This window comes from Erinaceus europaeus, chromosome 5, assembly GCF_950295315.1.
Source record: "Erinaceus europaeus chromosome 5, mEriEur2.1, whole genome shotgun sequence".
In the NCBI taxonomy this organism is placed as follows: domain Eukaryota; kingdom Metazoa; phylum Chordata; class Mammalia; order Eulipotyphla; family Erinaceidae; genus Erinaceus; species Erinaceus europaeus.
Window position 1 is genome coordinate 1,481,879 of NC_080166.1, and position 27,252 is coordinate 1,509,130.

At 48.4% G+C, this 27,252-nt stretch overlaps 1 protein-coding gene across 1 annotated transcript in view; it reads left to right on the plus strand.

Moving 5' to 3' along the window:
- Nucleotides 1-27,252, plus strand: part of EGFLAM (EGF like, fibronectin type III and laminin G domains) — an 81,134-nt gene that overhangs the window by 15,595 nt on the left and 38,287 nt on the right. The window contains exons 2-3 of the mRNA XM_060190967.1: nucleotides 24,393-24,508; nucleotides 25,468-25,741. Coding sequence (XP_060046950.1) covers nucleotides 24,393-24,508; nucleotides 25,468-25,741 — 390 coding nt within the window. The remainder of the gene's footprint in view (nucleotides 1-24,392; nucleotides 24,509-25,467; nucleotides 25,742-27,252) is intronic.

Here is a 27,252-nt window from a genome sequence, read left to right on the forward strand (position 1 = left end):
ACTCAGACTTCAAAAGGGAGGCTGGCAGGAGTTGAAACAGTGCTTGGCGTCCCCCACCCCCAATCTGTCTCTAAAACCAAGGGAGAATGACGTTGGCAAGGGAGTAGCGAGGGGTGTGACTGGGGCGTCAGGCTGCAGAGGGACAAAGTCAGCCTGTCTCTGGTCATGAGATCTGACTCTGGGGCTGGCGGGAAGACACTTCTGAAGTTCCTCTGCCTTGCTGTGCTGACTCTGGCTTGCTTGGCAAGATCAATTCTGTAACCCCTGGGAAGCAAAGCGGCCCAGAGGTGTGTGTGTGTGTGTGTGTGTGTGTGTGTGTGTGTGTGTGTGTGTGTGTGTGTCTAGTCTTTGCTTTGTAAGGATGCATGTGTCTGCTGAGATGGGTGAGATGGGTGGCCTTAGAGAAGGCAAGAGATTGATTGAACCCTTCAGCTATTGACTTCTCAGTCAATCAATCTATCCATCCATCTATCCACTCATCCCTTTCTCTCTCTTGACCTATCTCTCAGTAGACTGCCTTGCAATGGCAATTAAAAGTGAACTCAGGGAACAATGTGCTGAATTACCAAAGGAATACTATCTTGAATATTTACTTGTGCCAAAAGTTACTTTGAAGTACATCAAATATGAGATTTAGGGCAGCTGGTGAAAGGAGCTGGCCGCAGGATGCTTGAGGTAAAGCAAAGCTTAGTTCTGTGGTGCCGGCAGAGCCTGTGTGGTGATCACAGCCATGCTGGTTTCTAAGCTCTTTCCCATTTCTGCACTGCGGCACTGTGTGCTACAATGGGGCATGAATCGAGGATGTGAAGAGTGGCCACCACGGCTTGGAATGGGGACCCCCTGCGTCTTGCCCTGGACCCACACACTGGAGACTCTGACGTCTGTCCTGCCCTCACATCTCACGGACTCTGCCCGCTCCACGCCTCCTTCTCTCCAGAGAACGGGCCATCAGGAGGAGGATGAGGAGGTCTGGGTGGAAGCAAGATGAGGCGTATTTCCTCCCTGATTCCCCCGGCTTCACCGGCAGCACCGGTGTCTCTGCAGCCGCGGCCCCTGACCCTTCCTGGCTTCCCACTCCGACCGCCGTGCCAGTGCCGTGTCTCCCCCAGCTCTCTCTGCCCTGGGAGCAGCGGCCGACTCGGTAGTGCTGGCCTCTCAATACGTCAGTGTCTTTACTTCTTCCTTGAAGTTGCCCTACTCTGCAAGCGGCCTTTTAATTAAAAACTTTAAGTCATTATTTTTTCTTTCAGTAGGGATTCTAATTAACATCTTGGGTGCGGCTGCCTTGTGACATAGTCTGCACCCCACCTGGTTTTCTCCAGGTGTCACCACAAGGCTCGGATTTGTGTGATGCTAGAATTCAGAGCTCCCTGGGCATCAGGACTCTTCCCAGAGGAGGACACTGGCCGCAGAGGCAGGAGGCCTTTTCAGGACCGCTTGTCTTCTGGGCTCCTGCGGGCGGCTTCTCGGACAGGGGCACCTGAGAGGGCTCAGCCCGTGCTGGTGTGGTGTGGAGACAGCATTGCAGGGACACCCGAGAGAGGAGTCCCATCTGAAATGAAGCAAGCTCCTTCTCCGTCTGTTGAGAAATGACCATGCACCACAGCTGGCCTTTGAGAACTGCGGCCGCTCAGGCCAGGCTAGGGACGCACGTGGCTCAGGCGGACATCTGTTCTGTTTGTGGCTGGGTTTTGAGCTCTTGCTACTGTTTAGACTCCTCCATTCAGGCTTCTTGGCTACAGGTATTTTGTCTTGATGCTCTTCTGATGAGCAGGATGGAAAATGCTTTTTACTCGACGTGCCACCACTCACTGCCTTCGTCTAGTTTCTCCAGCTACAGAACTTAAGGTAGAGGTTGGCTTGTGAACACTGGTGAGAAGGCGGCCACCAAGCTTCCAAGTCACACTTTGGGCGACGAGAGCTGAGACTCATGGGAGAAACTCTGAAAGACTGGTAGAGAACACAGAGCTCACAGCGTCTGTACCTGAGGCGTGAGGGAGTTGGGCCATCCTGTCACTGGGTGAGGGTGGCTGGGAGAGTCTTAACCCCAACACGTCCTGTCCTGCCTGCCGGGGCTTGTGGGCAGAGCTAGTTGCCGTGTTTTCCAGGGAAACACTCAGGCAAGAAGCTGCAGAAATCAGCATCTGGATGTGGGCTGGTCAGTCCTGGTGCAGCCGGAGGGTTTATGGCAGGGCCTGACACTTCTCCGATGCTAATAATCACTTGACTTTATTAGCAATTCAGGGTTGAATGCCATTCACCATTTTCATAGACAGTGTCCTCAAAGGGCCTTTATATACTGTGGAAAGAAGGCAAAAGTCAGGGGCTGGGCGGTGACACACTTGGTGGAGCGCACACATTACAGGGCACAAGGACCCAGGTTCGAGCCCCTAGTCCCCACCTGCAGGGGGAAAGCTTCACGAGTGGTGAGGCAGGGCTGCAGGTGTCTCTTTCTCTGTCTCTCTCTCTCCTCTTTCCCTCTCAATTTTTCTGCATTATCCAATAATAAATAAAGAATCAAAAAAAAAACTTCTAAAATTAAAAAAAAAAGAAGGCAAAAGTCTTTATCCAAGCACATTCGGAACAACCTCCAAGTCATTAATCCCAGTTTTTAGTTCCAACCTGCACTGAAATTTTCAGGAGAGAGAAACAAATGTTGTAGCTAAAAATGTAGCCTTTGCATGAACCAGCATTCTGGTTGAAGTCGTTTAGGTTTGACTTAGAAGAACCCCAGCCCCAAAGGGTCACCCCAAAGGGCTTCTCTGTGCCGACTGAGAAAATCACTAGAAATAGCAGTCAGATCTGCTCAGGATCGTGTTCTGTCTAGAATCTGCTGATCTCGGCTATTGATTAGCAACACTGTGGGAAAGATCAGGGTTGGGCGCACCCGGCTAAGCACACGCAGTACTAAGCACCAGGACCCGCACCAGAAGCTCCCACCTGCAGGGAGGACACTTCACGAGTGCTGAAGCAGGGCTGCAGGTGTCTCTCTGTCTCTCTCCTTGTCTGTCTCCCCCTCCTCTTAATTTCTCTCGGTCCTGTCCATAAATGGAAAAAATGACCTCCAGGAGCAGTGGATTCGTAGTGCGGGCACTGAGCCCCAGTGATAACCCTGGAGGGGAAGAAACATAAGTACTAAAAAAAGAAAAGAGAGAGAAAGATCACATTGACATGTGGGAGGAGTGTGGGGGGTGCTTAAAAATCCTTTGGGTGCCGGGCGGTAGCACAGTGGGTTAAGCGCACGTGGCGCCAGACAGAAGAACTGGCCTAAGGATCCCGGTTCGAGCCCCTGGCTCCCCACCTGCAGGGGAGTTGCTTCCCAGGCGGTGAAGCAGGTCTGCAGGTGTCTGTCTTTCTCTCCCCCTCTCTGTCTTTCTTCCTCTCTCCACTTCTCTCTGTCCTACCCAGCAACAATAATAGCAATGGCAACAATAAAACAACAAGGGCAACAAAATGGCAAAATGGCCCCCAGGAGCCGTGGATTCACGGTGTAAGCACCCAACCCCAGTGGTCACCCTAAAAAAAAAAAAAAAAAGACTTTTCCCCACCTGCAGGGAGAAGCTTCACAGGTGATGAAGCAGGGCTACAGGTCTCTCTCTCTGTCTCCCCCTACCTCTCAATTTCTGACTGTCTCTATCCAATAAATAAATAAAGATAATATAAACATTCTGTAGGTGGTACTAGAACCGGGCAGACAGATGGAGCTGAATCTCCACATGTTGGAATTGCACAGCTGAAACTCAGAGTATAAATCAGATCGATGAGTGATGAGGGCATGCACTGTGATGACGCACACACACACACACACACACACACACACACCCTAGTAGCTAACAGTTACGTAGTGCAGCCATGACAACACTCTCTCCTAGGTTGGTATCTGAGAATCCTGGAAGTCTGGTGTCAGAAGGGAACTTATGTCTAAGTCTGAGAGCCTCTGTGGTCTAGTGAAGGTAAGTGACTTGTCCAAAGTCGTGTATCTGGTGACAGAATCAACACTCGAAACCTGGCCCAGAGCAGAGCTCTGCTCCGACAATGTGTGTAGTGAGAGAGACTCACCCAGACAACTTCCAGCAAATTCTCACTGAATGGGATCATAGGTTCCTGGAAATTATACCTTTGTAAGGAAATCACGGCCTTGAGTAGTGTATTGATCAATGTCAATTAGGTTATTGTTTTTCTCACTGATATTGTGAAAGATATTTTAAGAAGTGACTCAGTTTCAAGACCCACTGTGTTCATCTGTCTCTTCTCTCCATCAAACTTTGGCCTAAGCTTGTGCCTTTCAAGGCAGACACTCTTAGCCTGGACTCGCAGGTGGTACCATGTCTGGAAGTTGCTTGACCTGTGAAAATGTTCATCTTATTCTCTGGTCACAAGCCAAGTGACCGGCTTTAGTCCTGACTCAGATTAAGATGCAACATCTTCTCTACTACAAAGACCCTCAGGTAGGGAGACAGAGGTATCTGGACAGGGAAAGGAACTCTGTGCTACAGGATTGAAATTCCCACCTGGAATTAATTCCATAGAACCCTCCTGAGTGACTCCTTCCAGGAGGTGACCTTGAAGCGGAAGCTGAGAGGAGAGTGGTGTCACAAGACATGTCCTGTCCGTGAATGAGTTAATCACTTGGCTGGCCTCTCCATGTAGGGATAACCTTGAGAAATTAATCTACGGTGGCAAACTTCCAGAACAGTTTTGAAAAACATAGGGACAGCTGTACCTTGTATCACATCGATCTGCCGGAGTCTCAGGCAGTAAACCCTTCCTGTCAGAGGACAGATATGGAGATTTCTTTTTGAATCTGTGTCACAAGGATTCTGCCATGCTGCAGCGAAGAGAGAGTTGAACATACGTAAACAGGCGTATGTGAGTGTCTAATGAAAGCTTTGTTCTTAATGCAGACTGAGGGCCCAGCTTCGCCGGAGCCCTGTTCTGCTCTGCGTCTTCAGATAGTCAAAACCAGCATGGATCTGCTTTCTTATTTGCTGCCTCTATTCATTTTTTTTTATCTTTATTTGTTTATTGGATAGAAACAGCCAGAAATTGAGAGGGAAGGGACTGATAGAGAGACAGAGACAGAGAAATATTTTTAGTGCAATTTTTGTAGTCACCCAGGCCCTCAAAGCAAACCTTAGTAATCATTGTGGACTTCTGGCTTAGAGCGAGATCCTGCCAGGGCATGGGATGCCTTTTGCTGTTGATCCAGTCTACTTGTTTGTTGTAATGTTTTGTTTTGTTAATGCAAGAGACATGCAGAGAGAAAAATGGATGGTTGGATGGATGGATGGATGGATGGATGGATGGACAAATGGACAGATAGATTATAGACAGACAAAAATATAATCAACCAGAGCACTACTCAGTTCTGGCTGATGGTGGTGCTGAGATTGAACCAGACACTTTGGAACCTTAGGTGTGAACGTCTTTTGCAGAACCACTGTGCTGTGTCCTGAGCCCTGATCCATGCTCTTAGTGGGGCCTCCTTAGCTGTTAGAAATTTAAGATGAGAGTGAGGGATTGTGGATTTTAGTGCCAGCACCAGCAACAACCATAGAGGCAAAAGAGAGAGGGAGAGAGAAAGGATATCCCAGTCGTAGCTTTCACAGTTACGACTTTTATCAAGTTTATTTTTCTGAATCCCACATTTTTTTATGTATAAAATGGGGATAAAACATTTAACTTTTGGGGTTTTTCAGTGAGGTGGAGAAGCTGAGACCAGGGACTGCTCCGCCACTCTATGGTATCCAACACGCACGGCCCGAGCTCTGCCTGGGTCTCGGCCGCTCTCTGGACCCCAGCCGTCTGGTGTGGGCTTCCTGCTCAAGTCCTGCCCCTCCAGGCGCCTGTCACAGAGCCTGGCCACAGTTAAGGCATCCTTTCACGGGGTCTCAGGAAAGGCAGAGTTGCCGCTGTGTCTCTCCACTCAGATTCCTGGTCTCTGAACCCTATGACACATCTTCCAGAGGGATTTCTACTCAGTGACCCAGAGAGGCCTCCCCCAGGCAGTCTGAAGGAAACGGGTCAGCTCTCTGAGTTGAGATACCCACACGAGGCTCCTTCAAGCACTGGTGGCGGCCGGGACAGACGAGGGAGCCTTCAGCTAGTCACTCATCCAGATCCCAGGGCTCATTCAGTACTTGTTTACGTAGCGTGTGCTGTATGCCAGGTATTACGCTGACTTCTGGGAATAAAGTGAGTGAGAAATACAATGATTTCTCTGAAACTCATTAATGCTTTGCAAAATTCCAGAGACCTAATCATTCTTGTTAGAAACAGAATCTACTTAGTTTGTAATTTAGCACTATTAGATTTAAATCATCTGATTACAGATCACAGAACTAATTATAAAGATGAAAGGTACATTCTGAACCCTTTTTCGTATTTCTTAATATAGATCTTTATTTGTCCACTTCTATGTAATTGAACATCCTGTGTACACATTAGTCGTCTGCAGATTTTTTAATTTTTAAAAAATATTTATTTATTTATTCCTTTTTGTTTCCCTTGTTGTTTTTATTGTTGTCATCATTGTTGGATAGGACAGAGAGAAATGGAGAGAGGAGGGGAAGACAGAGAGGGGGAGAGAAAGATAGACACCTGCAGATGACGCCTGTGAAGCGACTCCCCTGCAGGTGGGGAGCTGGGGGCTCGAACTGGGACCCTTATGCCAGTCCTTGTGCTTTGAGCCACGTGTGCCTAACCCACTGTGCTACCGCCCGACTCCCTAACACGGGTTGTTTCTGAGGCTCAGTTCTAAACAAGGATGCCACACTTCAAGGGTTTCTCTCTTAATTATTTACTTTGTAGAGATGGTAGATAAACAGAGAGAGTGAGAGAGAAAGAGAGCTATCTGCAGCACTGCGCTACCTCTCAGGAAACACCCCAGTCTGTGAGGGGAGTCGCTTCACAGGTGGTGAAGCAGGTCTGCAGGTGTCTGTCTTTCTCTCCCCGTCTCTGTCTTCCCCTCTTCTCCCCATTTCTCTCTGTCCTGTCCAACAATGACAACATCAAGAACAACAATAATAACTACAACAATAAAACAACAAGGACAACAAAAGGGAATAAATAATAAATATATATAAAAAGAAACAACCTGGGTTGTCAAAGGAATAAACAAAACAAAATGAAAACAAAAAGAGCTTGTCATAGCAGAGTCTGACTGTGGAAGTCCACACGGTCACGTCTGAGAATGAGTTTTGGATTCTTATAACTTTGCTCTGCAGGTTGAGAAAATACAGGCTCACAAACAAAGATGATTTATGAATGGAATAAAATAAAACAAGTGAGTGACTTTTTGACTTCACTGACTGGCCTGTCGTTCCCCGATGGCAGAGTAGACTGTGCTCTGCTTCACGTCTCCGTTTCCGTGGCTCAGCCAGAAAGTCCACAAAAGGCAAACAGCTGCTTGGCTGTGTCCACTTCCACGTGTGTTCACATTCCAGATTATGAAGTCCGCTTGACTCGCAAACCATTCATGTCTCCCCATTCTCTGCTCTAGTCTCATTAGTCCCATACGAAAATCACACAGAGGCCAGATTAGAAGCTCACCCAGTAGAGTTCATGCTTGACCTTCCCTGGAGACGGGCTTGAGTCCCGGCCCTCTCCTTCTCTTCTAAAAAGGAAAGAAAACTAATAGGTTCAGGCGGTGGTGCACCTGGTTAAGCACACATTACAGTGCACAAGGACCAGGGTTCAAACCCCTGGTCCCCACCTGCAGGGGAAAGCTTCACGTGCTGCAGCTGTCTCTGTCCCTCTCTGTCTCCTCCTTCCCTCTTAATTCCTCTCTGTCTCTACCCGAGAATAAGTCAATAATAATAATAATAACAAGTTTGCTGGGAGTCGTGGGCTCTAGAGAAGCTAAACTCCAGGAAAACCCTGGTGATAAAACAGCCACAGGGCTTCTGAATCTGCCTCCCCTAAGCTGTGTCCATCTGGGTGACTGGAACACACGCTGAGAGCAGACACCAGTTCTCCGGAGGCCAGCACATCCACACACATCCACACACGGCTTGTGAGGGAGAACTTTCCGGCGGAGTCGGACCTGCACCTGGAGGAGAGGAGCTGGTGGCCACAGGTCACTCCAGCTTTGTCGCCGTCAAAGCTGGTGCGGTCATTAACCTTGAACAGTGGTGAGAAATACGTCCTTCCTGCCTCTGCCTCTCTGCCTCCCACTCAGGGGACTCACAGCCGACAGAAGGAGAGAAAAGCAGCCCCACTGGGAAACGCCTGTTCTGCTTTGTTTGCTTTTCAGTTGTAGTGTTAGTTAGTTAGTTGCTGAATTTCTAACTCCATGTGTTTCCCACTTCCATTCAGAAGAGTTTTGACTTACTGTTGACTTAGGACTTCTGGCTTCATCAGGCTTTTTTGCTTTTAGCTATGTGATTCTTTCTTGTAAGTATTTTCCAGTGGTATTTTTCCTGAAGAAGATATTCCGTTCTACCTCGAGTCTCGGCTGCCTCATGGCTGTACTTGTTTGTGGTGAGGTAGGCAGACTTGGACTTTGGTCCTAGTGTCTTTACCTGTCTCAGCTGTGCACTTCAATATCAATCAATCAATCAATCAGTCAATCAATCTACCTACCGCCTCTCCATTTATCGAGGAGGAGAGGAGGGCCACGGCACCAAAGGTTTCTTGAATACACAGGGGTCCGGGGTAGAACCTGGCTCACCAGAGAGAGAGAAGAGATAAAAAGACTGGACCCTCAGAAGTACTGATAGGTGTAGGGTGTAGGGGTGACTTAGAGAGGAAGACAAGGCAGGACCATAGAGGGGAGGCAACTACGTGTAAGTGTGAACAGCTACAGAGATAGTGGTCAACCCCTGTCTGTGAGCTGGGGAGACCCGCCGCAGTTTCCAGTGGAGGGAATGGGGACGCAGAGCTCTGTGGTGGGAACAGTGTGGAGTTACACCCGTTCTCTCACAATTTTGTCAATCAATATAAAATCACTAATAAACTCAGAAGAAGAAGAACCTGGGTCACTACCCACGTGAGCTATTTCACTGTCCCACAGCTGTGTGATCTTAGACAAGATCTTCCTTTTTTAAATATTTTACTTAAAAAATTTTTAGACAGACAGAAATTGAGAGGGAAAGGGGACAGAGGAAGGGAGGAAAGGAGGGAGAGAGGACGAGAAAGAGAGAGAGACAGAGAGAAAGAGAAGGGGGACCTGCAGCACTGCTTCACTACTTGTGAAACTTCCCTCCTTGCAGGTGAGGCTTGAACCTGAGTCCTTGCACATTGTAACCTTTGTACTCTATAGATGAGATCTAAGCATCTCTCAACTTCTAGTTCTTTGTTTTCAGTTAAGTAAAGGTAATAATACTTATAATAAGGAGTGACTCCACTCATGTTTCTTGTCAGGTTTTTTTTTTTTTGTTTTGTTTTAATTTATTTATAAAATAAAAACATCAACAAGTCCATAGGACAAAAGAGGAACAGTCCCACACAGTTTCCACCACCAGAGCTCCCTGTCCCCTTGCCTCCATTCAAACCTTCCCTATTCTTTATCCCTCTGGGAGTCTGGACCTAGGATCATTATGGGAGCAGCAGGGGAGAGGGCTGGCTTCTGTGATGGCTTCCTGCTGGACTGTGGGACTGTGGTGTGTGTGTGTGTGTGTGTGTGTGTGTGTGTGTGTGTGTGTGTGTGTTTGAATGGTGATGCCATGGTGGTACTGGCCTGGTATGGAAGCCTGGATGTCAAGTATTTCTCTTTACAGGTCTTCTTTTGTTCTTGAAAGACTCTAATTATTAGCAGTCAGCCAACCACACACAGAGCGTTCCATCTTCCTTAGCAGCTGGTCTCGGCCATTCCCCGTGTCTTCACTTCAGCTCCTCAACATACAGACGCTTGAATTCGAGCTTTTTGTGAGGTTCTTTCCCTCTATAGCACGTGCTATCAGAATGACACAGGGACTCGGCACTCCTGCTGAGAGCCCTTATTATTCTGTTGTTGTCATTCATAAAGCAGTCATAACTGCGTGGGCTTGGACGTCTACACACGTGACTCTCATTTAAGGAGCCCTTGGTAGGAAAAGCCTGTTCCTCTTTGACCACCGACTTCACTTCCTGTGGGGTTGACAGTGGCTGAGAGGCGTGCGTGGGACCTGAGGCCTCTTCAGCAGAGGCAGATTCAGAAGGCTCCCTGTGCAGAGCCCTCACTCGGCCTGTGCAGGGGCTCCGGTTTGAGACTGTGACACTCATGTCACCAATGGTAAGACAGTGCTGGGGTGTCTCTCGTCTCTCCGCCTCTCACCTTCTATTTCATTTTATTTTAAAATATTTTTATTTATTTTATTATTGGATAGAGACAGTCAGAAGTTGAGAGGAAAGGGAGAGATAGAGATAAGTGGCCATAGGATAGGAGGGGTACAACTCCACACAGTTCCCACCACCAGATCTCCGTATCCCATCCCCTCCCCTGACAGCTTTCCTATTCTCTATCTGGGAGCATGGACCAAGGGTCACTGTGGGATGCAGAAGGTGGAAGGTCTGGCTTCTGTAATTGCTTCCCCGCTGAACATGGGTGTTGACAGGTGGATCCATACTCCCAGCCTGTCTCTCTCTTTCCCTAGTGGGGCAGGGTTCTGGGGAAGCGGGGCTCCAGGACACATGGTGGGGTTGTCTGTCCAGGGAAGTCTGGTCGGCATCCTGCTGGCATCTGGAACCTGGTGGCTGAAAAAGAGTTAAGATATAAAGCAGAACAAATTGTTGAGTAATCATGAACCTAAAGGCTGGAATATTGCAGATGAAGATTGAGGTCTCCATTTTGGAAAAAGCTAGTGGGTCTATTTTAGGAATATTACAAGAGGCCATGACTTTACTTGTTTTTGCCTAAGCCTAACATATATAACATGCAGGTAGATCCAGGTTATTGTCTGGGGAGATGGTGTCATAGTTGGAAAAGGGACCAGAAAGCTGGATGAGGGAAGAGAGTAGCTCCCAAATATGGGGAAAATATCTAAATATTGTTGACTATAAACCCCTTCAATCTGATCCGGGCCCAAAGTCAGCACAGGAGCCTGTGTGAGCTCTGCATCCCTGCAGGTCTGAGCTCACATTCTGTGGTCACAGCCAGGAACATTCCAGGCTGCACTAATTTCAGGACCCATCTTCCTCGGGTGGTAGATAGAGTGTGTTATCCAACCTCCCTTCAGAGGATGGAACATTCCTACCATTATTGATCCACATTGTGGACAAGGTCCTATAGGGGCCCACAAAGGGGTCCTTTATGTTGTTCCTGATGGAGGTGACCAGTGACAATGGAGAGAGGGATCTGTTAGAGGTCTAGGCCCGTCATGTCTGTGTGGAGACCCAGGATCCCTGTCTTGGGATCAGCAGATGCAGTATCAGTTGGTCTGAATTGAGAGAAGCATGAGGGAAAGTGAGCCCCACCCTAGAGGTTCCAGGACTGGGGGAAATTTGGGCTCTATAGAGGAAGCCAGAGGCTCCTGCTGTCTAAGGGTTTAAGAAGGCAACCGATAGTTATTGCTATAATCAAATTATCTGCTAGCTGGGTTAATTTTGAAAATCCCATTGTTAGGGTTTGCTGTATCATACAGGACCTCACCATAATTTATGTCCTGAAAGGAGATTTCCTGATTAGTTATTATCCTCCCCTCTTTTCTCTGTCTCTTTGGGACAACTGGGTCTCTCACTTGAGTGATCCCACAGCTCCCAGGCTGACTTTTATTATTATTATTTGTTTTATAAAGAGGGATAGAGATAGAGACAGGGGAAAATGGAGAGTCAGCACAGCACACTTTCATTATTATTTTTAATTACGTTTATTAATGATCTAGTAATGATGAACAAGATTGTAACATCACCCTTCTCCATTTCGGGCTATCTTTATTCAATAAATAAAGATAAAAAAAACCCAAAAAACAAGTCGGCTCATGTTAAGTGAGTTCAGTTAGAAGGAAATTCTGGAAGCCCACACCTCAGAGAGCAGCAGGAAGAAGTGAAGCTGGGTCTGCTGGCTGTGTTGGAGCCAAGCCCATGGCCGGGAGCAGGGCCCGGGGGAGAGGTGGCCTGAGGGTCTAGTTCAGGGTAGCCACGAGGGACCACAGCTGGCTGTGGGGTGGAGTGCAGGCCCCTGCCGTGGGAAGAAAGAGACTGTGCTCACGTCAGCCACCGTTCAAGCATTCCTTGTCTCCTCAGCAAGACGACTTAGCACATGATGGGGTGGAGACCCAGCATTGCAGCTGCAGCAGCAGCAAAGTGTTTCAGCAGGAATTGCTTTGGGATGACAGATTCAAGGATCCCTTCACAAGGGCTGTGGGGAAAGGCAAGGGGGCGAGGAAGTTGTCAAGAGTTTTCTCCTGAACAACTAGAAGGAGAAACTTAATGTCAGTCCCGACGCGGAGACCGGTGAGGCGGTTTTCATGGTGTCCCCAACATTAGAGCTCTGTCTGGGGTGATGCACCTTTGACATGCTCCTTACACACCCAGGTGTGAGGACCACAGTTGCATGTATGAGCCTGAAGTTCAGAGGAGAGGTTGTGAGCAATGTGATGGTATTTAGGGCCAAATATGGAGGAATCAGCAAGGGAGGGAGTGTGGTCCCGAGCTAAGGCAGACGCGGCCTAGATTCTGAGACGGGAGAGGCAAAGTCAAGACACAGGAACATGGGTGTAAGGAGGAGGATGGCCAACCAGCAGCACTCTGCTGACACGTCAAGGAAGAGAGGTCAGGAAAGATCTGGGGGCGCACCTAGTCGAGCGCACATGTTACAGTGCGCAAGGCCCCGGGTTCAAGCCCCCGACCCCCACCTGCAAGGGGAAAGCTTCACAAGGGCTGAAGCAGGGCTGTGGGTGTCTCTCTGTCTCGCTCCCTCTCTATCTCTTCCTTCCTCTTGATGCTGATTGTCTCTATTGAATAAACAAAGATGAAAAAAATTTTATAAAAAACAAAACAAAACAAGGGAAGAACTGGACATTAGACTCAGAAGAGGAAAAGGACCCTGCTAGTTTAAAGAAGAGAATTTAGGTGACACTGTAAGTGCAAAAGCCTGACTGAGGTGGATTTAAAGAGAAATGGAAGAAGAATGAGAGCCCAAGTGTAGACCTGGCTGTGTGTGTGCGTGGGGCTGGGGGTATCGTCTCTCAAGGGAGCATTGAATGGAAATGGGTGGCGATGGCCTGGAGATTCAGAGTCAGGGGGAATGTTTTTTCTCCACTCAGGTCCTGGAGGTGGGGGCCGAGGGCTCAAACCTGGGTCCTTGTGCATTGTGACATGCACACTCAACCAGGTGCACCACCGTCCAGCCCTGGTTTCTTTTTCTGAGGTGGGAGAAGCACCAGGGGGTTTAAGTGGTCTGTGTCACAGCTTCTCTAAGTAGCAGCCTGTCTCTAAGAAGCTCAAGTCCACCCCAAACCCCAACACAGCGCTGCTGCTGGTGTTGGGAGAAACTGGATGTGAGGTAGGGTGTGTCTCTCCAAATGGCCTGGGCAGGAACAGATGTGTGAAGGTGGTGCTTGTTGAGCTCTGGAAGTGCGGAGAACGGTTCCAGCCATGTCCACATTAACTTGAGGTCTTATGCTGGGCACATGTCCCGTGCCCGGTGTGTAGTTGGCATCGATACCCTCCTGTCCTCACAGCCTTCCAAATCCAGCTTCATTCCATGGCAGAGAGAGAACAGTGTCAACCAGACCTCAAACTGTGAAGCAGGTGGGAGATCTCAAACTAGGATGTCTCAAGGTTAGTAGCAGTAGGCCCAGTGGAGACTTGGTGCTCTGACCAGTTCCACAGGTAGGTCTCCGCTTGGTTTACTAAAGTATAAGATACTGGGGTATGTTGCCACCTCCCAGATACCAAGTTGCAGGTGCTGCCATGACACCATCCTGACCTCCCTGGGCAGACGGCCTCACCCATGTGTCCTGGCGCCTCCCCTCCCCAGAGCCCTGCCCCACTAGGGACAGACAGACACAGGCTGGGGGTGTGGGTCCACCTGCCAACACCCATGTCCAGCGGAGAAGCAACGACAGAAGCCAGAACTCCCACCTTCTGCTCCCCGTAAAGAACTTGGGTCCAGACTCCCAGAGGGATAAAGACCAGGGAAGCTTCCAGTGGAGGGGATGGGACAGGGACTCTGGTGCTGGGAACTGGGTGGAATTGTACCCCTGTTACCTTACAATATTTCTGATAATTATTAAATCACTAATAAATAAAAAGATTCCAGGGGTATAATTTTATACTCATAAGTGTGTCTGGGTAACTCACTTCACACACCACCAACATTCTGTCCCCACCCTGGTAAACACCAGAGTCCTCAGGAAAGAAAGTTTGAAAGAAACACAACAAAAAAAATCATTGACTCAGACCTCTCTCTCTCTCTCTCTCTCGAGAGAGAAGGTATTGCAGCCATGAAGTGTGAGCACAAGAGGCAATAATAACATAGGGAATAATAACCAGGGGGCAAAGAGCTCTGGGATTTTAATTTGATGTCAGATTTTTAAGATTCACTTTAAGAATTAACAAGAAAGGTGGAGAAAGCTGTTGGGGTGTCAGACACAGAGTCGGCAAAGAGGAAGGAGAAGCAAGAAAACCGATGCTCAGAAGAGAACATCAGTTGTGCGGCTAATGGACATTCCACCACGGAATAGCGGAGAGAGAAAAAAGGACAAGAAACACAAAACTAGAGGATATATTTATTACTAGTGACATCATGGACACACTTCCAGAAATGGGTACTGTGTCTCTATAGATCAGAAAGGCTCACGCTCAGAGGCTGAAAACAGACCCACATGGAGATTGAGAGAAAACATAAAATTCCAGAGAGTAAAAATGAAAACAGGAAAAGTCGAATCGGCCTTGGGTTTCTCTAAAAGGAGACTTGGAAGAAACAATTACTGAAAACTTAGGAAAGACATTTATTTTAAATCTGCAACTCCAGCCCATCTATCAGTCATAGACGAGGCCAGGAGAACCGGGGTACGTTTATTTCCCCAGACATTTTCTCACAACTCTACCAAGACAGGGGAGGGAACTTAGAGCCAAGACGGACAGCAGAGGAGATCAACTAGGGAGCGACACAAGGAGTCCCAGGATGGTGCTGGTCAGGATGATAATTAGTCCGTAAGCAGAGAGAGTGTGAGCAGCCTAAACTGGGTTCGTTGTCTAGGCTTTGGATGATACGTAAGCAAAATAAACTTGGGAGAAATACCTGAGAGGTCTTCCTGTGTTGAGAGTAGATTTTAGAAAAATGAGAAACTGTAATAGCCAAAAGAAACCAGTAGTGGTAAACATTCTTTCTTTCTTCAGTTAAGAGGTCCATATTCGAGGTATGAAAACACTGGGGTGGATCATCATGTGAGACCCACACACCTACCCTTTCTTTTTTTTCTTCCTTTAAAATATTTTTTATTATTTATTGACTTATTCCCTTTTGTTGCCCTTGTTGTTTTATTGTTATAGTTATTATTGTTGTCATTGTTGGATAGAATAGAGAGAAATGGAGAGAGGAGGGGAAGACAGAGAGGGGGAGAGAAAGACAGACACCTGCAGACCTGCTTCACCACCTGTGAAGCGACTCCCCTGCAGGTGGGGAGCCGGGGGCTCGAACCGGGATCCTGACGCCGGTCCTTGTGCTTTGTGCCATGTGCGTTAACCTGCCGCGCTACCGCCTGGCACCTCACCCTTTCTTTCATAGTGATTGCACCAGCCTCACAGAATAGTCCCTGCCTGAACGCTCATCAAGGCAGTGAGAACTATCCTGATATCTGCATGACAGCCTCCCAGCACATCAGAAATGACATGGAGAACTGTTACCATCACCTGGGATCCCGGGCTCACTGGGGATTATGGGATTCCAAGGCTATCAGGACAAAAAAAAAAAAAAAAAAAAGGCAGAGTTTACTCACCAAACACTGCTCATGACAATCATTAGCACTGCCAAGTAGGGTCGTCAGAAGGGTCTGACTAGCAGCCTCTTTGGTGTTGAGAAGTTCATCTTGGTATCTCTAGGAGAGAGACTTGTCAGTAACCTAGTACATTTTAACTTGATCTGGGAAAGTCTGAGAGCCTAATCAAACTTATTTGAAAAGACAGCATCACTTAGAAGAGGCAAATCATTAGTCAACCCACATACCTAAATTCAGCATTTAGCAATAACTGTTGTAAGGCAGCAGACCCTCCAGAGACACACAGATGGAGGCTGGCTTAGCCAACATCTTGGATCCTGGTGGCCTCACTCCCAGCTGTGAAGGAAACTGCTGTCCATCTACAGTGGAAGCTCAGCACCTAATGCTCAGATTTATTTCCCTGAGTCGCAGTTCCTACTCTTATTGCCAGTCTACTGATATTACTAACCTTATTGATCTTGTATTTCAGTTTACCTTTTTTTGCCATCATGTAAGTCTAGCATGATTCGCTCTGTTTATATATGCACTGAAGTTACCTGGCTGAATATGACATATATATATTTTTAAATTTTATTAGTGATTTAATATTAATTTGCAAGACAACAAGGGTATAACCACTGGAGTTCTGAATCCCCGTCCCCTGCACTGGCAGCTGCTCCTAAGGTCACAGATACGGGCTGACTATTATTTCTACAACTATCTGTCTATATCTGTGTACATTGGTCCATTTGTTTTCCGTGGCTCCGTCTTCTCTTCCTTTCTAAGTCACACCGACACCTGTTACTACACCCAAATGTCCCTCCCTTTTCCCTCTTTTCTTTCTGGGTCCTGATGGAGTTGGAGTTCAGAGCCCTCTGGTCATCGTCCCCTGACATTTCTCCCCCTCTGGGAGCATGGACGCAGATTCTTTATGGGGAGCAGAAGGTGGGAGGTCTGGCTTCTGTCATTGCTTCTCCCTGGACATGGGCGTTGGCAGGTGGATCCACACCCCCAGCCTTTTTGTCTTTCCCTAGTGGGGCAGGGCTCCAGAGAGGTGAAACTTGGGGACACATGGGTGAGGTCTTCTGCCCAAGGAGGTCAGGATGGGATCGTGGTAGCATCCACAATTTGGTGGCTGAAACGTGGTAAGATAATATAGCATATTCCTTAGACTAGTGAAAAGATCACTTTGTGGTGACTTGTTACATTGGCATTACCCAGTGAAGCATGCCCCCTTCTGTGTGTTCACACAGGTCACTCCTCCCAGAGTCTGGTTGAGCCCTGGGATTTACTTTAACCCATAGAATGCAAAAGCCATTCTAGTGGGGCTGGGCCGTGCGATGACTTAAGCTCACATGTTTTAACGCACAAGGACCTGGGTTCAGCCCTTCAGTCCCACCTGCAGGGGGTAAGCTTCGCAAGCAGTGAAGCAGTGCTGCAGGTGTCTCTCTCTCCATCTCTCTCTCTCTCTTTACCCTTCTCTATGTCCCCTTCCTCCACTGTCTGTATCTAATAAATGAATACGTAAATTAAAAAACAAATCAGATATCATTTAAAAAAACATAGTAGTCAATTACAGGCCTCAGTTTTAAGAAGCCCCCCCCCCTTCATTTGGAGAAAGACGGCAGTGTGCAGACAGTCTAATGACTTCAAGAACACCAGGCAGTGAGGAAGCTCAAACTAGCTGCCGTCTGAGAGGGCCACACAGAGAACAGACTGGCCGCTCAGCTGACACCAAGAGCTTGAGCCAAGGTCGCAGGCAACAGCACCCTGCTGTCAGGCCGCAGTCTTGGTCTTGGCTGTGCCACTTCCAATCCCAGCCAGTCCAGCCCTGAAGACATTGCGTGGAGCTGAGACAAGATGGGTGTTCACCAAGAGCAGCCTAGACTGAGGCGTCCTTGGCCAACGATTGGATATTTTCTCCTGAACCGTGAAGTCAGGGACACTCTGTGACTCAGCAGAAACTACTGACAGCTATTCACCATTTGGGTCTCTGCTCTGGGCCCTGGGGCCAGCCCATGGGTCTGTGCTGGGCTCCATTTTTCCACACCGCCTTGAAAAATGGCTTTTAATAGCCCCTCTTGTTTCTGCTGTTTGCGGCAATTCCCTTGGCAACGCTTTTTCCCCTTTGCATTATTGTCCAAGTAAGGGAAGTTTCAAACTACTTCGACGCTCGAGGGCCCGTATGCCTGAGCATCTTGGACGTCAAGAGGGCAGGGTCTTCCCTCGTCTCTGCCTGCCCCGGCCTCACTGTCCACTCTGGTCTGAGGATCTTACCTCCTCTGACCTTCACTTCCCCATCGAGGTGCCCCTGAGCTGCTCTGGTTCCCAGTTTGTCCTCAGATTCCCATCTCCAGTGTGTGGGAAGGAGCCGTTGCCCAGAAAAGAAATATTGGACGATGTCCCTTAGGAATAAACAGACGTTCTCAGTCATTTGCTTTGCAAGTGTTTCCCTTTGTGGCTCATGCTCACAACAGCTACATAAAGATACACAAAATACAGCCTTTACTGTTTAAAAATGGCAAGGCCAAAAAGTTCTTGCAAACATTTGAGGCTGGGTGGTGGCACACCTGGTCGAGTGCCCATGTCACAGTATGCAAGGACTCGGGTTCAAGCCTCCCCACCTGCAGGGGGATGCCTTCGAGTGGTGAAGCAGAGCTGCAGGTGTCTCTGTCTCTCTCCATCTCTATCTCCCCCTTTCTTCTTGATTTCTCACCGTCTCTATTCAATAAATAAATAAAGATAATTAAAAAACGCAAACATTTGGAAGCTGCCCGGCCTCAAGACCACCCCTTTTATTCTTTTCTCCTCAGCTCTGCAGGCCTGGCCCCAGCTGACCCCTGTCCCACCCTGACAGCTCACAGCTCTTCTCTCGGGGTTAAGCTATCACTCTGTACCCCCCCTCATGTGTTGAGAGCTGGCTTGTACCAGGAGGAAGGGAGCTTGACAACGTGGAGCAGGAGAAGGTTAGGTCAAAGTTTGTTTGTTTATTCTGATTGTTTTTTCATTTCTTTTTGATTGATTTAATAATGATGGACAAGAATGTAGGATAAGAGGGGTACAATTCCCCACAGCTCTCACCACCAGAGCTCCCTGTCCCATCCCCTCCACTGGAAGCTTCCCTGTTCTTTATCCCTCTGGGAGGATGGACCCAAATTCTTTATGGGGAGCAGAAGGTGGGAGTTCTGGCTTCTGTCATTGCTTCTCTGCTGGACCTGGGAGTTGGCAGGTGGACCCACACCCCCAGCCTGTGTCTGTCTGTCCCTAGTGGGGCAGGGCTCTGGGGAGGGGAGGCTCCAGGACACATGGGTGAGGGCGTCTGCCCAGGGAAGTCAGGATGGCATCATGGCAGCATCTGCAACTTGGTGGCTGAAAAGCATTAAGATGTAAGCAGGCCAAATTGTTAAGTAATCAGGAACCTAAATGTAAGAATATAGCAGATGAGATTTGAGGTGTTCATGTTGGAAGAAGCTAAGAAGTCCATTTTAGGTGTATTTCTAATCCAATTCCCAACTCTGACCCCACCTTCCTGGACAATACTTCCAGCCCACCTGCATGTCAGCTGTCGGGCTCAGGCAAATAAGTCCTGGCACCTTGAACTGCCTTTTCTTATCTTGCTGCGGTTTCATTGCTCTGAGTTGACTGTTTTTTAGATGTGTGAGAGAGAGAGAGCCAGAAGGAAAGAGAGAATGAGAGAGACCACAGCACTGACTATCCCATCAGTGCAAGAGGCACCTAACCGGTGAGTCTCTGGCCAGCCCCGCAGGGACTGTCACTGTTTCCCCTGAGCTTCTGGCCTGCAGAGCCCAGCACTAGACACAGCCACATCTCACATCTCACAGGCAGCGTGGCTTTGCTTGTGTGACAGTGTCTCAGAAGCATTTCCTGTGTGAGAAACTGTGTGTAAGCATCTTTGTAACAATGGCTCGTCCATCTGATGCGTTGCTACATCTGCTTTAAAATATTCCTGCCTGAATTAATACTGTGTTTAATATTTCAGTATCATCAATATATTGAGATGAATCTGGTTGCTTTTTGTTGTATCTGAGTTTATTTCTTGATGATAGATTACAGAAAATACAAATACCAAGACATACTATGTTTTATAGCTATGTTTCAGAGCCCTCATATATTTCCCAACTGCATTACATTGCAAAAGAATTAAATCAAGTAAAACCACCAGTCAGAACGTCTGAGTACACATTTTTTTATAGACCGTAGTGTTTTAAATGACTGGGTTCTCTGAATTGCGGTTTCCTGGACTTCCTCAGTTACTCGGATGCTTTCAATATTTCCCTGTGTGTGCTTTAAGCTATATCTTGTAGTAATTTGTCTTTTGAGCTTTTTTTGCCCCGTTTTCTCTGTAAAATACTTCTGTTGTATTTTATGAGTTCTTTATATATTAAAAAGATATCCATCTGTTTCGATCTATAAATACTTATACCCTGCTGTACATTCACTTCAGTTGTCTTTATATGCTGAGGGATGGTTGTGGGGTAGAATCACTGTCTTACGACCCCAAACATAAATGTCTAGTCTTCAGTGCACCCTGAGAGCTGATCGACAACCCTACCAGTGCATAGTGTGAGTCAGGGTTAGAAGTGGATTTTCTCTTCGAATTTGCTAACCAGGGGTCCCCGTGTCCTAGGACATTGAACGCCTCTATCATACCCCATTGATCCAAGACGCCTTCCTTGCCATAAATTAAGTGTTTATACTTTCTAGAGCTGTCTCTTTTGTTCTGTTGATCTGTCTGTCTGTTTCTCTGCCAATACCGTGGTGTTTTAAATATAGTTGCAGGGTATTTCAAGTCCCCTGTCTCAAGAGTCAGGCAGAGGCAGACCAGTTACGGGAGTGAGGACACGGGCCACATCATTAGTTTGGCTCTCCCCAGCCTTCTCTGGGCCGTGACTAGGTCTCGGCGTGGCTGGCATCTGTTGAAGAGCACGCACTGGGGTACAAACGCATCCCTCCAGGGTCTCTCAAGCCTTTGCTCACCTGGACGGGATCCAGGCCCACGCTGCCACTGTTTGCAGTCCTGCTTCTTGTGTGTATCACACGGATTCCTGGCCCGCCCTCCCTCCCTTTGCCTCCAACCTGGCAGGATGTCCGTCTGTAAGGCGACCTGGTACTCCGGTAGGGCCATGGGACTAGCTCTGGTGGACGGAGGCAAGTGGTCAGGACACGTGTCCCTCCTGCAAAAAAGCTGGAAGGGGTCACCAGGCAGAAGCCACTGCACTGTCTTGCGTCGCGCACGTAGGACAGTGCAGAGGGGAGCAGCCCGTGAAGTGAGTGGCTTTCTGGAGTCAGTGACAGACGAGCCTCAGCACTGCTGGAGGCAGCACCGCGCACGGCCCCACCCTGCTGTCCTAGGTCACGGAAGATGGGCACAGAGCTGCCCACTGACGGCTAGGAGCGTGGCCTCTTCCAGAGGGACACCGCCATGCGGGACACCTTTGTCCCCTCCCTCCTCTCTCTGAGAGGACTGACTGTGAGCGTCTGGGCTCTCACTCGCTGGGCGTGGACCTTCCTGCCTTGGGCTGCTGGTCCTCACTGACTCACTGTGTTCGCAGCAGCTCTGTGAGGTGGGGAGTGGGCGTAGTGGGGCTTCTTTACTGCCTGTGACAGGGTTTGCTGCATGGGACACTGGGCGTTTCTTTGCTGCATTATCTCAGTTACGCTTATCTTTTCTCCTCGTTGAGAAAATTGTTTTTGGCTTTTTAATCTTTATTTTATTTATTGGGTAGAAAAACCAGGAACCGAAAGGGAAGGAAGGCGGTGATACAGAAGGAGAGAGCTAGAGGTACTCCTGCATCTGCTTCACCACTTGCCAAGTTTTTCCCCGGCAGGTGGGGACCAGGGGCTTGAACCCAGGACCTTGCACATTAAAACATGTAGGCTCAGGAGTCTGGTGGTAGCTCAGCGGGTTAAGCGCAGGTGGCACAAAGTGCAAGGACCGGCATAAGGATCCACTTTCGAGCCCCCGGCTCCCCACCTGCAGGGGAGTCGCTTCACAGGCGGTGAAGCAGGTCTGCAGGTGTCTGTCTTTCTCTCCCCATCTCTGTCTTCCCCTCCTCTCTCCATTTCTCTCTGTCCTATCCTACAACAACGGCATCAGTAACAACAACAATAATAACCACCATAACAAAAAAAGATAACAAAGGCAACAAAATGGAAAAATAAATATAAAAAATTTTAAAAGCTAAAACATGTAGGCTCAACCAGGTGAGCCACCACTTGTCCCCCCATCAGAATTCTTTTTATTTTATTTTATTTTTTGGATACAGAGAGAAATCGAGAGGAGAAGGGGAGACAAAGAGAGGGAGAGAGACAGAGAGACACCTGCAGCCCTGCTTCACCACTTGTGAAGATTGTTCCCGTGCAGGTGGAAACCAGGGGCTTGAACCCGGGTCCTTGCACATGGCAATATGTGTGCTCAACCAGGTGCGCCACCGCCTGGCTCTTGTTTTGTGTCTTAAGGCCACATTTTTATTCCTCCCTTGAAGACATCACCTTGGAAGTGACTCTAGTGGGTGTCCCGTGGCTTTATACCCACAGCACTTGTCTAGTAATAATAGTCGGAGCTCGCCTTTAAAAGACATGGAAATTATTTACTTAGAGCCCCCTGATCAATTTCAGTTAGCCTGGCTACTTTTCACTGCATCCATGAATATAACTTGGTTCATTTTATGAAAATAAATAGCTGAAACAGCTAGCAATGTATTTCTGTCACAGATGATATTTTTGTTTGTCTTTTGAAATGTTTTTATGAATTGGATTACACAACTAATTGCATCAGAGATGAATTTCACTCTGAAAGTTAAACTACTTTATGAAATAAAATTACTGTGAGAAATTGACCTAATTATTCAGAAGTTTCTAATGAAAACACCTAATACAGTTTTGAAAGTCCTCCAGTGAAGAAAGCCCAGGGGTACAGCTCCCTCATGGCAAAGAAACTCATTTTTTTATTTATCTCTGAAAACATAAAGCTTTTAGCTTGCAAGAACACAGCTGTGAGATAGATTGTATATGCAGTACACTGTTTGAAAGTTACGGTGTTCAAAATTAGTTTGTTTTTTTTTTTTTTTACTATCAAGCAATGCACTTTTTTCTTTTTAAGATTTTTCTAGCAGTTTAATAATGATTAACAAGATTGTAAGACAACAGGGGTACAATTCTATACAGTTCTCACCACAAAGTTCTGTGCTCCACACCCTCCATTGAAAGCTTCCTTACTCTTTATCCCTCTGGGAGGATGGACCCAAATTCTTTATGGGGAGCAGAAGGTGGAGTTCTGGCTTCTGTCATTGCTTCTCCGCTGGACATGGGTGTTGGCAGGTGGACCCACACCCCCAGCCTGTGTCTGTCTGTCCCTAGTGGGGACAGGGCTCTGGGGAGGGGAGGCTCCAGGACACATGGGTGAGGGCGTCTGCCCAGGGAGGTCAGGATGGTGTCATGGCAGCATCTGCAACTTGGTGGCTGAAAGGTAGTGAGATAGAAATCAGGAAAAATGTTTAATAGTCAGGAACCTAAAGATAAAAATAGAGCAGGTGAGGTTTGGGATCTCCATTATGGGAAAAATTAGGAAGTCCATTTTAGATAAGGGGCCCATGACTTTACTAATTCTTGAATTAGTCCGACAGCTAGTAATGTCCTTTCTCAGCCAGTGGGACATTTCTCCCTTCAGTAACTTTGATCACGTGCTCGCAAGGCAACTGCACAGCCAAATGTTCAGAGGGTCAGAAACACTGGTCAGTGACCAGCAACTTGCTCCAAATGCCAAGTCCCCTTCCTCAGACGCTGGTAGTTCACAAGTCACCCAGCAGAGGGAGACAGCTCACCGGCCTCCAGAGCTGAGAGGCCCCTTCACCTTGGGGTGAACCTTCCTGTTCACTGGTGGAGGCACTTGAGATGGGAACAAAGCAGAAAGGTTCCTTCTGCCACCTCAGAGGGCTGGCTTCTTTCACCAAAATGGAAGAAGGTAACTCATCTGTCCTATTGAAGCTGAACGAAAGTTTGCGGGAGTCGGGTGGTAGCGCAGCGGGTTAAGCACACGTGCCACAAAGCACTAGGACCGGTTAGTATCCTGGTTCGAGCCCCCGGCTCCCCACCTTCAGGGGAGTCGCTTCACAGGTGGTGAAGCAGGTCTGCAGGCGTCTCTCTGTCTCTCTTCCTCTCTGTCTCCCCTCGTCTCTCTCAATTTCTCTGTCTCTCTCCAATAACAAGTAAATAAATAAATACAAGATTTTTAAAAAACTAAAGAAAGAAAGTTTGCAAGTAGAGAACTGAAATCTCTCTAGTGTCTGGGGTCCATACAACCTATCACTAGTCCTTGGTGACATGTGCGATCAAGTGGGTTCATCACTTTGTAGCTCCCACAGATTTTCTTTTTATTACGGTTATTTTTGTAATTGATCCTCCTTCTGTGTCGACTGTGTGTGTGTTTCCAGTCTCTCCTGACCAAGGTGGCATCTCTCTCTGCTTGTCGGGGTGAGTGTGGGGCGGCTGTGATCACACCCACAGCTGTGTGCTCCTCTCTCTGTGAAGGCCGAGAGGACGCAGCCAGTAGAAGTGTCTCCGGACGCCCGCCAGTAATAGACGCGAAAGACGGCAAGGACGATGACATTGAAGATGGCCTTGATCTGGATATTCCGTTTAAGAAGGTGAGAGAAGGGGTCGGGTGGTGGTGCAGCAGGTTAAGCGCACGTGGCACAAAGCGCAGGGACCGGCGTAAGGATCCCGGTTCGAGCCCCTGGCTCCCCACCTGCAGGAGAGTCGCTTCACAGGCGGTGAAGCAGGTCTGCAGGTGTCTGTCTTTCTCTCCCCTCTCTGTCTTCCCCTCCCCTCTCCATTTCTCTCTGTTCTGTCCAACAACAACGATGTCAATAATAACCACAACAATAAAACAACAAGGACAATAAAAGGGAATAAACAAATAAATATTAAACAAAGAAGAAGACTAGATGCTCTTTTTTGGCTTAACAAAGCAATTTGACCAATGGGCCATGGGCGTTTTATTTCAAACTTACTTACACTTGCTCTGAACCTTTGCTTAGTGCCTCTGACTACGAAGCCCCAGGCGACATAAATCAGGATGTTCTGTGGTCAGCTCTTGTCTGCTGGCTTCAGGAGTGTGAAAGCCACATTTAGACCCCCTGTGAGTGACACCTTTCTAGGGCCGGTTATAAGAAGGGAAGGCGTCAGAACCATAATCCCTCGCTCACCACCAGCTTCTGCCCTCGATTTCTGAGCACCAGCGCAGCTACTGTGAACTCTGGCTCTCAGGTTCCCTTATTTATTCATTTATTTATTACTGGATAGAGAAAAGATTGAGAGGGGGAGATAAGGGAGGAGAGAGACAGAGAGTCTCCTGCAGCCCTGCTTCACCACTTGTGGAGTTTTCCCCTGCAGGTGGGGGCTGGCGGCCTGAACCCGGGTCCCCGTGCGCTGTGATGTGCGGCGCTCAGCCCTGTGCGCCACCGCCTGGCCCGGCCTCAGGCTCCTTGTCCGCCGGCTCTGTGCGCCATCAGGCTATGGGGACAAGGGGACATGCGAGGACCGGGCCTCGCTCACAGCGACACAGGCTCATTGTCCTGATCATTGTCCTGACTTCTGGTCGCAGCCCCATCCTGCTGTCCCGGGAAGGAGGGAGGACTCGCAGCCCCAGGCGCCTCCCGCACAGGTCCTGAAGACGCGTTCACGGCCTCCCAGCCCCGCCGCCTCGGTGGTGGAGAGGACAGGGACAGGGACAGGGGCGGCCCTGCCGGCCGGGCTCCCGGGCGCATCCTGTGATGAGATGGTCTGCCCCGCCGGCAGCTCCTGCATGCCTGACTACACCTGGGGCGGCTCGCGCTGCTTCTGCCAGCTGGGCCGAGCCGGGGACCAGTGCTCGCAAGGTAGGTCCCCCGGGGGAGAGGGGCTCGGGCGGGACCGAGGGCCCCTTTCTGTGAGCCCGGCATCCGACCAGCTACAGAGCCGGGTTCCCAGTCAGGTGGCGACCCCAGTGTGGCAGAGGCAGGACTCGTGGGACAAGCAGCGGCTCCTCGCGGTGAGGCCGGGCCGGGCGTCTACTGCACAGTTGCTGTCAGACTGGCTGGGGTGGACGGGGAGGACGACCAGAGGCCTCTGAACCCCAATCCATCAGGACCCTGAGAGACAGGAGGACAAAAGGAAGGACACTCAGGAGTCTTAACAGGTGGAGGTGTGACTTAGAAAGGAAGAGATGGAGGGACTGGCGTTAGTGCAGCGGGTCAAGCGCACATGGCACAAAGCGCACTCAAGGATCCCGGTTCGAGCCCCCGGCTCCCCACCTGCAGGGGAGTCGCTTCACAGGCGGTGAAGCAGGTCTGCAGGTGTCTGTCTCTCTCTCCCCCTCTCTGTCTTCCCCTCTTCTCTCCATTTCTCTCTGTCCTGTCCATCAACAATGACAGCAATAACAATAACAGCAATAACAACAAAAAACAACAAGGGCAAGGAAGAAAAAAAAAGCCTCCAGGAGCAGTGGGTTCCTAATGTAAGCACTAAGTCCCAGCAATCACCCCGGAGGCAAAAAAAAAAAGAAGAAAAGGAAGGAAGGAAGGAAGGAAGGAAGGAAGGAAGGAAGAAAGAAAGAAAGAAAGAAAGAAAGAAAGAAAGAAAGAAAGAAAGAAATGGCAGGACCATACCAAAACAAAAAAAAGGCCAATGTATATAAAATAGATAGATACAGAAATTACGGCCCATGTCTGTGACCTTTGAGAACCACTGCAGTTTCCAGTGGAGGGATGGGGACACAGACTGGTGGTGGGAAGGGTGTGGAGTCACTCTCCTGCTATCTCATCACTTTGTAAATAATATTAAATCACTAAAAAAAAGTCTCCAAGGATGGGAGAGTCTTGCAGGCCCCATGCTCCAGCCTTGTTGGCAAAAACACAAACAATAGCAACAAAACGTAATTTCTTTTTAGTGTAGCAAATGAAATTTCCCACCATTCCAGCTTCTTAAAAAATTCAGCATTTTGTCAGTGTTTCCATTTTATAAATAAATTAATTTAAAAAAAAAAAAAGAAATTCAGAGTCACGATGTCCCTTGAAATGTGAGTTATAGGGACAAACAGAGAATCTGGCAGCTGGATCTTCATAGCTGGTCTGTGAGCTTTTTTTCTTTTTAATATATTTTTTTAAAGTTTTAAATGTTTATTTATTTATTCTCTTTTGTTGTCCTCGTTGTTTTTTATTGTTGTTGTTATTGACGTTGTCATTGTTGGATAGGACAAAGAGAAATGGAGAGAGGAGGGGAAGACAGAGAGGGGGAGAGAAAGACAGACACCTGCAGACCTGCTTCACCACCTGTGAAGTGACTCCCCTGCAGGTGGGGAGCGGGGGCTCGAACCGGGATCCTTCCGCCGGTCCTTGCACTTTGCGCCATG